At 37.0% G+C, this 15,654-nt stretch overlaps 1 protein-coding gene across 1 annotated transcript; it reads right to left on the bottom strand.

Moving 5' to 3' along the window:
• Positions 1 to 1,619: 1,619 nt before the first annotated feature.
• LOC145005540 (uncharacterized protein At5g49945) lies at positions 1,620 to 3,600 on the bottom strand. The gene is made up of 3 exons (XM_078964626.1): positions 2,410 to 3,600; positions 2,081 to 2,284; positions 1,620 to 2,003 (listed from the first exon to the last, which is right to left on the bottom strand). Exons 1-3 carry the CDS (start codon positions 3,490 to 3,492, stop codon positions 1,773 to 1,775), a joined length of 1,518 nt encoding a protein of 505 aa, XP_078820752.1. The 5' UTR covers positions 3,493 to 3,600; the 3' UTR covers positions 1,620 to 1,772.
• Positions 3,601 to 15,654: the final 12,054 nt, after the last annotated feature.

The raw sequence follows: 15,654 nt of genomic DNA, 5'->3' as shown, positions 1-15,654 counted from the left end.
AAATCATAAACATACTCACATGATACTAAGATACAGACCCTGCCCACACTTAGCTACTAATCATAAACAATTCTAAGATATGGGCCCAGTCCACACTTAAATGATTTTTAACGAAAAATAATAATAATAAAAAAAACAAAATAAATGATAAAGAAAATGAAAACTCATTTATGCCCTTGACAAAATGATTGGTGGAGAATAATCATCACCGTTCCTACCAATTTGTGTGTTCATACCGGATCTGGACCTTATATATATATATATATATATATATATATATATATATATATATATATATATATATATATATAATTTGGATCGGCCCACCATATTTTTGAACCGACTTTCTACATACATAGAGATTAATCGGTTAGATGCGGCTAGGATGACCAACATAGAAAAAAAATGACAAAAGTATTAATACGAGACTAATCAAATATAACGTAAAAGACAAAAAAGTTATGATAGTTTATAAACAAATTTATTTTTTATTATCAAAATTTTAATTTAAATATTGTTACACCAATTAATAAAAAGTAAAATGTGTAAAATAGTTGTTAGAAACTAAAATTATATATTATAAACATTGATATAAAATTAATTAGTTTAAACAAAAGAATGTAAATAAAACTACTTAAAAAGTAATATAAGAGCATATCTAATAGTGGCTTATTTATAACTTATTAGTATTGATCTTTATTTTTTTTATAGCTTATTACCATTTATTACCATTGAAACGTAAAGTTTATTTGTTTTTTTTTTTTTTATTGAACACTCAATATATATTTAGTTGTCAATATAATTCTACACTTTGTCATTTAACACCCTTATACTTTAGCTATATTTCATTTTACCTTCCTAAATATATTTTAGTTTTAAATATATTTTTTTATCTATTTACTAATTTATTATTTATATTAAATATCTAATGACATTTCTTATATGGAATATAAAATTATAATGATTATATATTTTTTTTCAATGTTTTTTTATCACTATTCCGTAATACTTTTTTCGTGTTAATTTTTCCGAACGATATTTTGTAATATACTTATTTTGAAACAACTTATTATAATATTTTTAATATAATTAAAATACGTGTGTGTAAGTGAAGAATAATTAAATAAGAGGGTTTTATAGAACATTTTAGATAGATATGAGTAAATTAGTTAAACCTATAGAAAAAAACTATTTGAGGAGGTTAACCATTGGAGTGGTTATTTAATTATAGATTAATTTATTATAATGATGATGTGGCAACAACTTTAAATCATAATATAACTTAACCATTAAAAATGCTCTAAACGGGAGTCACACTGACTTCATGTTAAAGCTATCATTGTTTTATTATTTAACATGATTATCATAGTTTTTTAATATTTTTTCTATTTGACTTTACTAATAGTGGCTTTGACCTTTTAAATGGCATTCAACCATGGTATAGATAAAATCCCATATTTACATAATCAAGTCAAGTCAAGTCCTTAAGTTTAATCATATTTCTATTGCAATTTAATGTAATTTAGTTGTTTAATAACTAATCGAGTCAATTGGAGACGACCTCAACTCAAAATTATTTTATCGAGTTCGAGTTCAAGCTCATGCTTGAAAATCAAGGCTCATTCGAATCCTTGCATAACACAAGTCTAGTTGCATAAAACTCTTAAGAATCAAACAAATGAATACATCAAATAGGTCTAGAAACCAATACAATTTCTTATTCACTACAAAGATGTATAATGATGGTAAGACTACAAATGTTAAACCTAAATCTAGGCACCACGTGACATCTTAATTTTAGGCATTGCTTTCTTAAGTTGTCGTGCACGTTCTTTTGCTTCTTTCCTCCGAAGAGCTTCCGCATTAAGTTTTGACTCGGCTTCTTCCAGCATCTTCCTCCTCTCTGCCTTCTTTTTCTGCAGAGCTTCTTGCCTTGCATTCTGAAGTTCCTTGTACACCTCCTGTGCAACTTTTGTTCTTGCTGCTTCAGTTTTCGATCGCGCCTGTTTCAAAACAACTTAATGTAAGAAATAGCAACCTACTTTCATTTTTCTTTTTGGTGAAGGAAAAACTGAGTCACCTGTGAACTGAGTTTATAACGCCCGATTAACTCGATGTAATAGGGCACTAGAGCCACTAGGCGTGTCATGTCAGCCATATTGTTAACATCAGGGATTGCAAACCTAAATACCAACATCTTCCTGTGTGAACTCTGATGTTGATCTGAGAAGTGCATTGATATGAACCACTTTCCAAATTTCTCAAATGATTTTTCACCAAATACCTATAAAGATGGAATGGAATTTACAATGTTTAATCTATTGCAAATATGTATTTGACACTTTTATAATTATCAATCTATACAACAACTAATAAACCAAATTAGTCAAAAGAAGCATAGTTACTAACCTGATCGAGAACAGCTTCAGTGATCAGATCTCCAGCCACTTCCTTCGACTCAGTGATAACTGACAGTTCGTCTGCAACCCACTTCCTACCATTTGGCCCAGACGCCAAGACATTAGCAAACCTCTGAAGATCCCTCACTTCCTTCTGCATAGTTTTTGCAGTCTTCTTCTTAGCCAAAGCAAATACCACATGATCCATGGCGTCTTCATTCATATAAACCTCAAAGGTAATCTCATCTTTACATGGCACAATCATATTATACAATCTCGCTATCAGATCATGTCGACTCTTGAGTTCAATTGTAGCCAACAACCCTTGGCAATACCTACGTCCGCTAGCGTAAAACTTAAACACGTTTTGACCTTCTTTCAAGAGCAATGGCGAGTCATCGCCATCGCCAACGCCTAACAAGCTGAAGTTCTTCTCAAAAATTGTGTCCCTGGTGGCGAATTTCGCCGCCCAAGCTAGGGCTAGGGTTTCATTCTCCTTTTTCCCGGTGAAATAGTTTATTGTAAATAGTATCAAGAATGATACACATAGAATCTCGATTATATACGATCTAATCCTCTTTGTCAACGAAACGGGTTCCGAAATCTTCAGAGCATCATCCGGTTCGGATGATACAGAATCAGCCGGAGTGGTAGGTGCGGCATCTTTGGCGACTTCTGGTGGTGTTAGTTCAGTAGGGAAGCCTTCGAACTCGTCTTCATCCCAGTAATCAAATGATGATGGTGTCGTGGAGGGTTTACCGGAAAGATCGGGATCAGATGGCATGGACGAGTCGTCGGAGGGATCAGGGGGACCATGATGGGATTCAGGATCAGAGGAGGTAGATAGGGTGGTGGAAGGAGGAGGGGAACGACGGGGGAGATCGGATAACGATGATTGGCTGAGAAATGGATCATCTTCAACTTCGTCATCGGCGTCGAAGCCTTCGAAGTGCGAGTCGGCGGATGCGGAGATTGAAAGGTGGTGGAGGAGGAGGGAGAAGATAGAGAGAAATGCGATGAGGTAGAGGAGAGTGTCGCCTCTTGGTGAGAAGAAAGAAGAGAAAAAGAGAGACGAAGGTCGTCGATTCGCCATTAATGAAGGTATGGATAGCTTCGATCTGAATCAAGAAACGAGAGTGACGAATGGCACGATACTTTACTTGAGCTTTCGTTGGGATTTTCGCCCAAACAGTTAATTAAATAACTAATTATTCTAATATTTGATCGATGATCTGACCAATATATGAGAACCGGTTTTCGGATATGGTACTGGTCATTTTGGCTATGACATCGGTTGTGAGGTCGTACACACCACTTTGTTGTTTTGTGGTCGGGCGTGTTCATGATGGCTCGTGTTTGGAATAACGAATGCAAACGATGAATAATACCATCTGTTATGGTCGTCACGATCACCACCGTCTTCCACCTCCACGTCACCACCACAACTCTTCCTCAACCTAGCCGGGATGGTGCTCAACATGTGATGCCTCATGATCTGCAAGAGAGAAGAAGACACGGAGAGAGAATAAGAGAGACCTGATTAATCGACCTCCTCTGTCGTCCCCGACACAAATCGCCACGATCACGAGCCATGACGAGGCACCAGGATGGTGTGCGGTGTGCACGATCGTGGTTTGTGGCTAGCTAGACCATGAAGACCTTCGTCTTGGGTATATCGGACGGCCTAAGATCACAACCCACTTTTTGACCAAATGTTTATAGTCGTTCAACGGTTAGTTTATTTATAAAAAAAATAATAATAATAATAACAAAAATTTAACCAATTTATTTACCTATAAATACCACACTTTTATCCCTTATTTCTTACGTCATTATTTTCTTTCTCTATACACAAAATACACACTACATCTTCACAACCAAAAACCATGGACCCCAACCAAAATACCCCTCCAAACTATAAAAATTGCAAACCCGATAACGCTTTTGCATTAGATACAACCCCTTGCCAATTCCCGACTATGAAATCACCTCAATGCGGTTTTGTCAATTTGTTTCAAACCAATTCTCCTATCCAACAAACACCACTTTTCCAACAATGATATCAACCTTTTCCAACAACAACAAATCCAACAACAATACCAACAATTCCAACAACTACAACAACAAGCGTCACAACCACAATAACCACCAATTTCACAACCACCACTTTCGCCGAATTTTGTTTCGGAAACGTAACTTTCACTACCACCTCAACCAAAAAAAAAAAAGGAAAAAATCGGGCTGACCCACCACCACCCAAGAAAGGGTTCAATGGATAAAAGACGAAGAAGAAAAGTTAGCGGAGGCATGGGTGTCGACTTCCCAAGACCCAATTGTAGGAGATAGTCAACCTTACGGAAGTTTTTGGAAGAAAGTTCGAGCCATTTTTTACGAGTTAATGGAAAGTGAAACTCGAAATGCATATCAAATTACATCGAATTAGCACGGTATGAGGTTAAATGCACCGAATTTGGAGGAATCTACAACAACCTCCTAAACATACGCAAAAGCGGGCCAAACGATTTTGATGTCTTCAAGGCGGCCATGGATCAATTTGAAAAAACAACTCCAACACGCAAAACTTTTCCGTATATGAAATCGTGGCTAAAATTGAAAGATGCTCCAAAATGGAAAGAGCAAACGGAAGGAACTTCGCAATCTTCCAGTTCGTTCGAGAAAACCTGATGGAACTTCCCAACAATCGGACGGCCGAACACACATCGACATCAACGATGATACGCTAGATCTTGAAAATGAGCAACCTCTTCGTCGACCCGTTGGAAGAAATAAAGCAAAAAAAGCGGCTTCAACATCTTCAAGCTCTAGTGTTATGAATCTTTTTGGCGATAAATTTGATCGATATGTGCAAGTTCAAAAAACTAAGGTCGAGGTGATGACTCAAATGGAACAAAAAATGATTGAAGTACAAACATCATTTCAAAAGACACAAGCGACGATCCAAACAAAAACCGATATGAAAATCTTGAAAATGAAAGCGGACGACCTCGACGGCGAAGACTTGGAGCCTTTTCTCGCGATGAAAGAGTCGGTCCGAACCTGACGTAGGCATAGGGGTAGTTTATTTGATTCATTCTTGGTATTTTTTATGTTTTTTTTTATTTGAAGTAATATAATTTTTATTTTTAATGTTATTTTTTTTTTAATTTCAATTAATGTAGTTTTTATTTAATGTAATTTGATATGTTAATTTAATGGAAAACTAGTATTGAAAAAATGATTTTATTGTATTTTTGAACTAAAAAAATAAGGTGGAGTGATGTGTTAGTGATAGGTATCCCATGTTAGTGGTGGGGGAATGTGGTGTTGATGCAACACCCATCACATATATGGTATCCGGTGGGTATAACGGATGATCTAATAGAAATTTGTTAGCATCTTAGCTTTGGAATCAGTTTGGTGTTCGGAATCGGAAATAACTGAAAATCAGGGTTATTACAATATTATAAAAAAATCAGATTTTATAGTCCATGTTTAAGGTCATGTAACCCAATCAATATATAACCAAATAAGGTGTTCTCAGAATTTAAATTTTAACCAAAATAGTGGGTAAAAAAATTGGTTGATTAGACTTGTAACGAAGTAGTTATGTTAGTTTAACGGGCAAATATCATATTAGCCATCAAACTTATCGTGTTTGTTTTCAAATGTCACTAAACTATTTTTTTTTGCACATTAAGGAAACTAACTCTCATATGACCGTTTAATTACGTCATTTTACCGATTGCAAAAGGTTTAAAGGATATTTTGGTGACGTGATCTCCACAGTGGACTAGTACTGTTCCTATCTTGGTCCTCAAGTTTGCCAAGTCATCCTCGATGCTCCTCTTTATAAATTGAAGGGTATCCTAAATTTGTGCTCCCCACCCACTTTGTTATCCTAATCTGTAACCTTTGCTTAATACAACCAATTTTGATCTTTCCCCCTTATAAATCAAGAAAATGGCCTCAGAACAAAGCTTCTCATATGGTGGTTTCAGAGTATCGAACCTAGACGTACCAACTGACAACGAGCTTCACACCATGGAAACCCAAGTACAGATTGAGAAAATGAGAGATGACTTGCGACAACAGCTGTGCGAGTTTAGGAAGGAAATACGGTACTTGATGTAACGCCCCAAAAATCATGACATAATTTTTTTTTAGATTAATAAATCGATAACTCACGTCTTTCCCATAAAAACCAGTGTAATTTGATTTTTAACAAACCATTGATAAATCAGAGTATTTCACAGAAAATGAAAACATGCAGTGTGTGCTCTGCAATCATCCCAGCCCTTCCATCAGAAAACCAGAGTACCTGAAACATAAACTGAAAAACGTAAGCACAAAGTTTAGTGAGTTCCCCAAAAATACCACATAACATATAACCACAAAATATCATCCACAATATATAATGAAACATACATATAGTTGCCATAGGCTCTGATATATGTTTGGTCTTAGATAGCCCAATTAAAAATGGATTACTTGCCAAGGAGGTGGACTTTACCAATTTAGGCTTTGGAGTGTGATTGATTTCGTGGATTTGGGCTTGAAATGGGGTGGGTCGATTTGTTTTTGGCTACATGGAAGTTGTGACCATGTTTTTTTGGACTTGTTGGTGATCATGGAAGAAATTTGAACCATTTCCTAGTCTTGTGTGTAGCATGGACAAAAATTGAAGAGTTCTCAGGAGTTTCTAGTAGTTATAATGAACTAGTTAAATAAAAGCTCTTAATGATGAGCCTTTTCACTTTTGTAACTCATGGTTCCTATCAACTATATATAGGCCGATTTTCCATGAATAAAAAATGACTTGAAACTTGTTGCACTTTGCTCTCTTATTCACATAAGATAGGTCTCTTATTGTGTTTTTGTTGTGTGTCAATAGGTCTTGGCATTTAACCTAGTTCTTGCTTCAATAGGTCTTGAGGTAAGAACTAATACTATCCTCTTCCCTACCCTCATAATCTCGTGTTCTACCCCTCTCTCCCCCTTCTATCCGAAAAGAGTCCCCATACACGCATCAAGCTCCCCTATGTTCTTTACTAGGAATGTCATGGGCTCCCCCATGGTCTTATATCCAAATGCCAGGGGCACCCCCATGGTCTTATATCCAAATGTCATGGGCTCCCCCATGGTCTTGTATCCAAATGTCATGTCCCCATGGTCTTTCATATAAGTATCACAGAGACAACTAGCATTCCACATAACAAGTAATGGGCTGACATTGGTGCCTTCGACCCATGGACATAGTGAGAAGACTTAACTCACACTTCTGAATCTCACATACGAACCCTGGCTACTGGCTAATAGCTCTCCAAACTATCAATAATAAAACAACACCCAATTAACAATTGGGTGTTAATAAGACCACGAGCACCCCCATGGTCTTATATCCAAATGTCATGGGCTCCCCCATGGTCTTGTATCCAAATGTCATGTCCCCATGGTCTTTCATATCACAGAGACAACTAGCATTCCACATAACCAGTAATGGGCTGACATTAGTGCCTTCGACCCATGGACATAGTGAGAAGACTTAACTCACACTTCTAAATCTCACATACGAACCCTGGCTACTAGCTAACAACTCTCCAAACTATCAATAATAAAACAACACCCAATTAACAATTGGGTTCCAATACATAACCATAAGTCCAGACTTGGGGTAAAGAAACCATTTTACCCCTAACCCAGCTTGGTCCAAGACCAAGGCCCAAACTTACACCCAGAAGGCCCAAAAGACAAATATTCAACCAAGGCCCAATTTTCCAAATTCGACAACGATGGCCACAGACATGCTCCACCTTCGTTGACATCAATGGTGGCGGCCTCGACTTGATTCCCGATATCCCGACTGAGACGATGTCCAAATTGTAGTGGTGTTGATTATGATGGCATGTGCGGAATTAGAAAGATCTAGTGAATCATCATGTAAAATCAAGAACACAAGGAGTAAATAAATCTTTGTAAGCTCATATTAGATCTAGAAAGGATATACAAATGGGTTTGTACAAAAATTCTCTCTCTAGTCTAACACTTCAAATGGTTCCTTACATAATGGGAGTCACTCACTTCCTATTTATAGGAAAAGACTCAACCCATTTATACATACAAAGAGGAAAGCCTAACACAATACATCCAAGCATGACTTTGCACCCTAACACAAACGCTGGTATTTGTTACATTATTCCTATTTCCTAGTGATTATTACATAGTATCCGAATTATCGCACATGTCTTAACATATATATGTTCCATATGAACAGAAATGATAATAGTAAAACTTCCCCTGTTCGAGTATCATTCCAGCTTATCAAGTTCCTGAAAATACATGTATTTTGAAAATACATCAACATAAAGTTGGTGAGTCCATAGGTTTTGACTATGAGTAACAATAGTACTTTTTCCAAGTTTGAAAAGTATAAAAACATAGTATGAAAGTATCTTTCTGAATCATACTTATTTCCGACATATTGTATATATCCTAGGTATACTGGTTGACCTACTGAATAAGTGATATGCCTATAAATTCCCTATACTATGAGTATAAGTATTTGTAATCCTGTATCAAGGAAGATTTCTACGTATAAATCTTATTTCAATTCTATATGAGTATGTATAATAGGTATAATTGTTTACTTAATGAATAAGTAGAATACCTACATGCTCCTTGTACTTATAGTATAAGTGTTTGGGAAACTTACACTTAACATTAATACCTGTATATCGACAAAGTATAGTGTTCTTAGAGTAAAGTTGTGCTACCATGAGTCCATAACCGTAACTATATTACTAGTTTCAAACCTCTGATTGATTTTACGAGTGTCGAACCTTGTGATAGATTCCGCACACTTCATCGATGTCAGAATAGAACAAAATTGGGCAAGTTCGTCACCCACTAAATGTTTGGTTGTAGGTAGAAACCACGGGTAGGGGTGTCAACCCGTATAGATTTATACACAACTTCCTTGGTCTCACGCGATTAGCGGTTACAGGTCAGAGGATTTCCCCTAAGATTTCCAGTCTTTGTTGATGAATAAAATAGCTCATGTAGACTTTTCGAGTTCCGTTAGTTCTAATAGTGAAAGCATATTCGTGTCTAAAACCCTAAGTTACTACTAGACTATGCTTTTAAACATTACTCCTAATTTTTATAATACTTAGGCAGTAAAACAACTATAACTTGATGTAAAAACTGGGTTTTACCTAACATAAAACCAATAAGAGCGACATACTTAACAAGTCAATATAAAAATGTTGAGTACAATTTCGGGGCTATAACATAACATATTATATAGAACTCCCGAGTATAACTTGGGGCAAAATTAGTAAAATCTATGACAATAACATGCTAACAAGTTTAAGATAGTTGTATGATTTCAAAATATCAGATATTATATATATATATATATATATGTATGTATGTATATATATATATATATATATATATATATATATATATATATATATATATATATATATATATATATGATACAAAACAACTATATCCTGGTTAATATAACTATTTATGTTAATACGAACATACTATCATATTAACTTATATATAATATTTAGCATGCCTTTCCCCCCGAAAACATTAAAAAGTGGGGCCGTGAAACTCAACCTAGTAGTGTGATTTGATAAAATCTAACTAGAAACGGTCATCGGTTCATGATTGTTGGGCTCGTGACAAGGAATGCCTTCAACAAACGAGAGAGAGAAAAGAAATTTTTGTGTAAGGAGGGTTAGGGTCAGAATTTCTATTTATAGGATGTCCAAGACAAGTTCAGGTCTTGAACTTGCATGTTCACGTCGTGAAGCATAGCTGCATCACCTCGTAGACTTGCCATTTGGGTTCTAGCTTCGGAAGGTGTCTGGATAACTCTTTCACGTCGTGAACCTTTATGTTCACGTCATGAAGTCTAAACACATCACTCCCGTAGACTTGCCATCTGCATTCTAGCCTTGAGAAGTGTCCTGGATCACTTTCACGTCGTGAACCTTTATGTTCACGTTGTGAAGCATGGATGATTAGGGTTTCTGCCACGTGTCATGTTCTTAGGCTGCTATATCTTCGGAAGATCATATCTTTTGCATATGAGCTTCGTTTTTTATGTTCTCTATATCCACGCGTAGGTATTTCCGACTACTACAACTTTATTTTAGATTCTAATAGCTAATTCTCACTATTTTATAATTTATTCTTATTATAGAGATTTCTAGTGTTAGAGTTTTATCATAACTTCTTCATGCGAAGTTAGATTGATATTTGTTAAAATCTTTTGGAATTGTCTGGACGTGTACTTTGATTTATACCATAAGGTATGTACGAAAGTTCATATTTGTATTAGAATTTTCCATGAACTACAAGGTAAGTTTATTATATTACTTGTTTGACATGATCATATGTGACTATTGTTGACTTATTTTGACTGGTGTTACAGATTGGTCCTCTTAAATACACATAACTCAGCAATAGGCAATAAAAATCATAACTTTAACATGATAGGTTTTGATCAATCAAACACAATTAATAACTTATATGAATTTGGAAGGCGCTTCAAATTACGACTTTAGAGACGATGGATTGCAACCAATTCCAACAACCATTAGTGGCAAAATTCAAATATATGATTGTTTTGATATAAAAAGATGCGACTGGTGGTTGGATGCGAACGAGTACAATTGGGTGCGAATGCTCACAAGGCATTGCATTCACAGTTGGACTATTGCAAACAATGGATCGCATCGGGTTTGGTTGGTGATTGTCATTCTGAATGGGATTCAAGGCAATGTGATTGCAACTAGTTGCGATTAGTTCCGACCCATCAGAACGATTTGGAGTTCCATGTTGTTAGTTGCAATTCTTGGAGGCTCCTTACTTGAGATTCTTAGTTGTGATTCCTAATACATCTTTCATTCCGATGAATTTGGTTTCTGTAGATATTTTCATTTTGATTGGGCTTAGTTGTGATGAAGAGCATTCCGATGGGCTGCTTGTTACATGTTGTTGGTTCCGATGGACTACTCTATTCTAATGGGATATTTGGATGTGATGGGTTGCTTGGTTGCAACTTGTTTTGGGATGTGAATGCAATTCTTGGAATGTTATCTAGTCAAGTGGTATTGAATGCGAATGGGGAAGCTTCGAAAAAGGTTGATGAGTGCGAAAGTAGTGTTGGATGCGAAAAGAGATTGTGATGGGTTGCAAAGGGTGCTTATTGCCTGTGATGATAGTTGGGATTTTCAGGAAGCCTCGGAAGTCTCCAGGCCGCCTTTTCCATTTCCCAAGACATTTGTAATGACCCAATTTTTTTACGTCCAAAAATTTCGCTTTTTTAAAACATTACTTAGAAAACATTAATAATTGAAACATTGTTTAATTAAACCATTTCACATCGAAAATCCAAATTTGAATTCCACAACATGTAAACAACTAAAATATCAGAATATCGGTCCCGGAATAAACTCATAACTGCGGAAACAAGAGTGTGTGTGAGATGCTGCTACCACGTCGGCTCCTTTCCCTTAGCTGAAGAGGTACCTGAAACCAAAACTGAAAACTGTAAGCACGAAGCTTAGCGAGTTCCCCCACTGTACCACATACCATATAACCACATAACATACATATATTGTCAGGCATATCCGGGTGCTCGACCTACCCCTTCGGTCCTTTCGACCGGACGTTGCCTAGCATACCTGGGTGCTGGCCTCCCCTTCGATCCTCTCGACCGGGTACTGCCTAACATATATGGGTGCTGGCCTCCCCTTCGGTCCTCTCGACCGGGTACTGCCTAGCATATCTGGGTGTTGGCCTCCCCTCCGGTCCTCTCGACCGGATACTGGGGAACTATTTCTCCCCTCTACCACTACCACATAACATGTATCACAATATCAGAATCTATCTAGCATGGCTGGGTATGACTACCCCTTCGGCCCTACCGACCGAATATCTTGGGGACTATTCCCCCCTATTGTCACAAGCATATAGCATCATATCATACTGGTACATAAACATAACACAGGTGGTAGCAAACCAAGATGAATATCACAGAGAAAATCATCTATCATACATCTCTTACTGGTGGGCCGACATTGTGGCCTTAGACCCACCACTACTGGAAGGTAACTCACCTCAACGTAGCTGCTGATCTGATTGGGAACTGACTATCTACTGCTGCTGCTGCTGCTCCGGACATCCTCCGGTTATAAATCCCACAAAACGATTAGTCAAATACTACTAGATGTTCTTAGGGTAAAATGACCCTTTTACCCTTGACCAAGTCGAAATCCAAGTCAAAGTCAACTTCTAGTTGACTGGACTCGCCGAGTCCACGAGCAACTCGCCGAGTTCCTCGAGAGGATCCCCTACTCACTTCCAATCCACACCAGAACACCCCATACGAGGGTTTGGGGGGTTTTAGGGACTTTGCCACACGGTTAATTCCACGTGCTGGTACGAAGGGTTGACCCTTCAACGCTTAAACCCCTCTTGCTCTGCGAAAGTTCATATGACTCGCCGAGTTTGAAGAACAACTCGATGAGCTCCAGGCAATCTTCATAGGACTAGCCGGGTTGTTCATCCAACTCGCCGAGTCTAAGACCATCTTCATAGAACTCGTCGAGTTCCACTTTGGGACTCGCCGAGTCCCTCGACCTATTTCCCGAGTAGGCTAGATCTGAGACATGCAATGCTTCAAAACCATAGATCTATGGTCCTAGGGCATGTTTACCACGTAAAGTTGCAAACTTTACGTGCATGCACGACCCTATGAGCTCAAACATGCAATTCCAAGCTCTTTAAGAGGTCCTACACTCAATAGGGACCTCAATCACCTCAACCACAGAGACTTTATGCTACTAGGATGTCCTAAAGGTCCAAATCCGAAGTCCTTGCAGAACATTAACCATAAACACATAGAGATTTAGGCTCTTAGGGCTTAAAACCTCTTTTTAGGGACAATAAGGGGGGTTCAATGAACTAAAGATCAAGGTAGGAACTTTTCTACCTGAATAGAAACCCCTCACAGAGTAGATTCCAGATCTTCTTCTCTTCTTGCACTCCTCAACCTTCTCCTTCTTCTCCCAAGCTCCAAACCACCTTCACAATGCTAAAAATCACCCACAAGGACACAAAGGGCTAGGGTTTCGTTCTACAGATCTCTGGGAGTGCTAAGGGAAATGGAGGCTGGGTTAGATCGTTTAAATAGGGTGCAAACACCCGGGTTGGGGTTTTAGTCCAGACAGGGTCTACTCGCCGAGTCCCACGAGCCTACTCGCCGAGTAGACATAGATGATCCCGTGTCTAGTCCTGCTTCTACTCGGTGAGTTAGTCCTTCAACTCGCCGAGTCCAAGATTAAAATGCAATACATAAGGAGAGTTAATAATCAAGAATACATACCAGGAACCATGTGCTACAACATTATTTTCCAAGACTAACTTCCAACATTTATTTATTCCTTTAAATTTAGCATTCAATAGAACCACTAATTGGCATTGTTATTAGGTGACTTTTGATTTATTTAACCGATAATTTGTAAGACTATATAAATATAATTTGTGAGAAGTGTTATGTTGAAACTATAAAGTTGAGCTGTTGTTCATTAGAGCTGTTGCGTACAATTCAAAATTGGTCTTTGTTGGGACGTGTTTCATGATTCTGATCTTGAACTCAAGTTAATAGGTCTTAACTTGTTTTCACCGAAATTAATTCAATAGGTCTTGATTTGTTTTCACCGAAGTTTCAAGCTCTAAGTCTAGTTTGATCTTCATACTATCCTTTTATTGTTCTTCTCATTTGTTCTTGTTCTTGTCTTTTGTTCTTGTTTATTGGGTTATTCCACTGCAAATTCGATTCCAAGATCCAGTTTTTAAGTCAATAGTGGTTTTGGGAATCCAAGTCATGTTCTGGACTCTTGGAGCGTTCCAAGTACGTATCAATAACCAAACAAATAAAATCCAAAATCCTTAAAATCAACACATAAAATCGAGTTTCATCTACTCCAAACGAAAGCAACATGTTTTAACACCAAAATTAAGAAAGTAAAAACACAAATAGAAACAACTAGAATTCTAATCATGGTCAGAATATCAAACCGAATAATTCTTGTCATGAATCAGATCTCGAATGCTTCAGATCTTCGCTCCATATCATCTTAACGACCAACCGCCTTCTAGACCCTCAAAACGGATTCTTTGGGGTTTATTTTTGTATGGGACGAATTAGGGTTGAAGATATGTAATTAGGGTTAATTTTCGTCTCTATTTATGGGTGTCAGCGTCGTCACGACTTGGAAAAAGATTTTCCATGCCGTGGGAGATGGTTTCTTCGCATCCACGAAATTTCATGATGTCATCATGTCGTGGGAATGGCTTTGCTACGATGTAGGTATTGTGAATCATAATTTGGCATAAACAAGAAAGTCGTCCAAAATTCGGTCTAGTTTCCAACACATCTTGAATCTCATCAATCGGAGTTACAAGTCATGAGATATGGTCAAAACACTGACCATGGGTTAAGCTGTCCAACAACATCATTTTTGCGTCTTTTTAGGTCCTTTCTCTTCCTTTTGCATTCCAAGCTTCCATTTTAAATGTAATTGAACATTTCAAAGTATATTAAGTATCATATATCTTAAAATATAACATTTTTACTCAAATATAATAAGATATTGACCTAAATTATATAGCTAAATATTGTCATACCAAAATACCTTACACTATTCTTTTGCTTGTCCCCAAGCAAAACTTGATTCGTTATTATTTCATTTCAATACCACACATCAAAACCTTGATCACCAACACCACACACAATAACCCCATCTGAATTCGCCAATTATGTTTCAACTAAATGCATATATTTGTGTCTAAAGCCTAATTACTTCCCAAATCCTAAATATTCACATACCTCATAAATGTTCCTCACTTATTTTGAACAACATTCATTTTTGCATCATTCTGAATACATCCTCAGAAAACTTTCTTAACCTCAAGGTATTTTTGATAAGTTCCCAAGCATACATACGATAAAATAACCTAGAAACAAAAATTGCAACTTTGACTACTAATCCCTTGGCTTTTGGCAATTCGCCTTATTTCTTCACTTTCTTCAAGATCTTCATACTTTTATTCACTCAAAACTTTTACAACTTTATTTTCTTTAATTTCTATTTTTTTCACAACTCTCTTTTTCATTTTTTTTATAACTTACTTTTTTCTCAAACTAAAACCTAAAAGAAAAACATAGGGT

Source organism: Lactuca saligna, chromosome 7 (assembly GCF_052625555.1).
Source record: "Lactuca saligna cultivar CGN05327 chromosome 7, ASM5262555v1, whole genome shotgun sequence".
In the NCBI taxonomy this organism is placed as follows: Eukaryota; Viridiplantae; Streptophyta; class Magnoliopsida; order Asterales; family Asteraceae; genus Lactuca; species Lactuca saligna.
Note: the sequence above shows the minus strand (reverse complement) of the source record. Positions and strands in the feature narration are given on the sequence as shown.

Coding starts and splice junctions, on each gene's coding strand:
- LOC145005540 (XM_078964626.1), bottom strand. CDS start 3,492: ATGGCGAATCGACGACCTTCGTCTCTCTTTTTCTCTTCTTTCTTCTCA. Junction 2,285..2,409: donor CTGAAGCTGTTCTCGATCAG/GTTAGTAACTAT, acceptor CCATCTTTATAG/GTATTTGGTGAAAAATCATT. Junction 2,004..2,080: donor GTTATAAACTCAGTTCACAG/GTGACTCAGTTT, acceptor GTTTTGAAACAG/GCGCGATCGAAAACTGAAGC.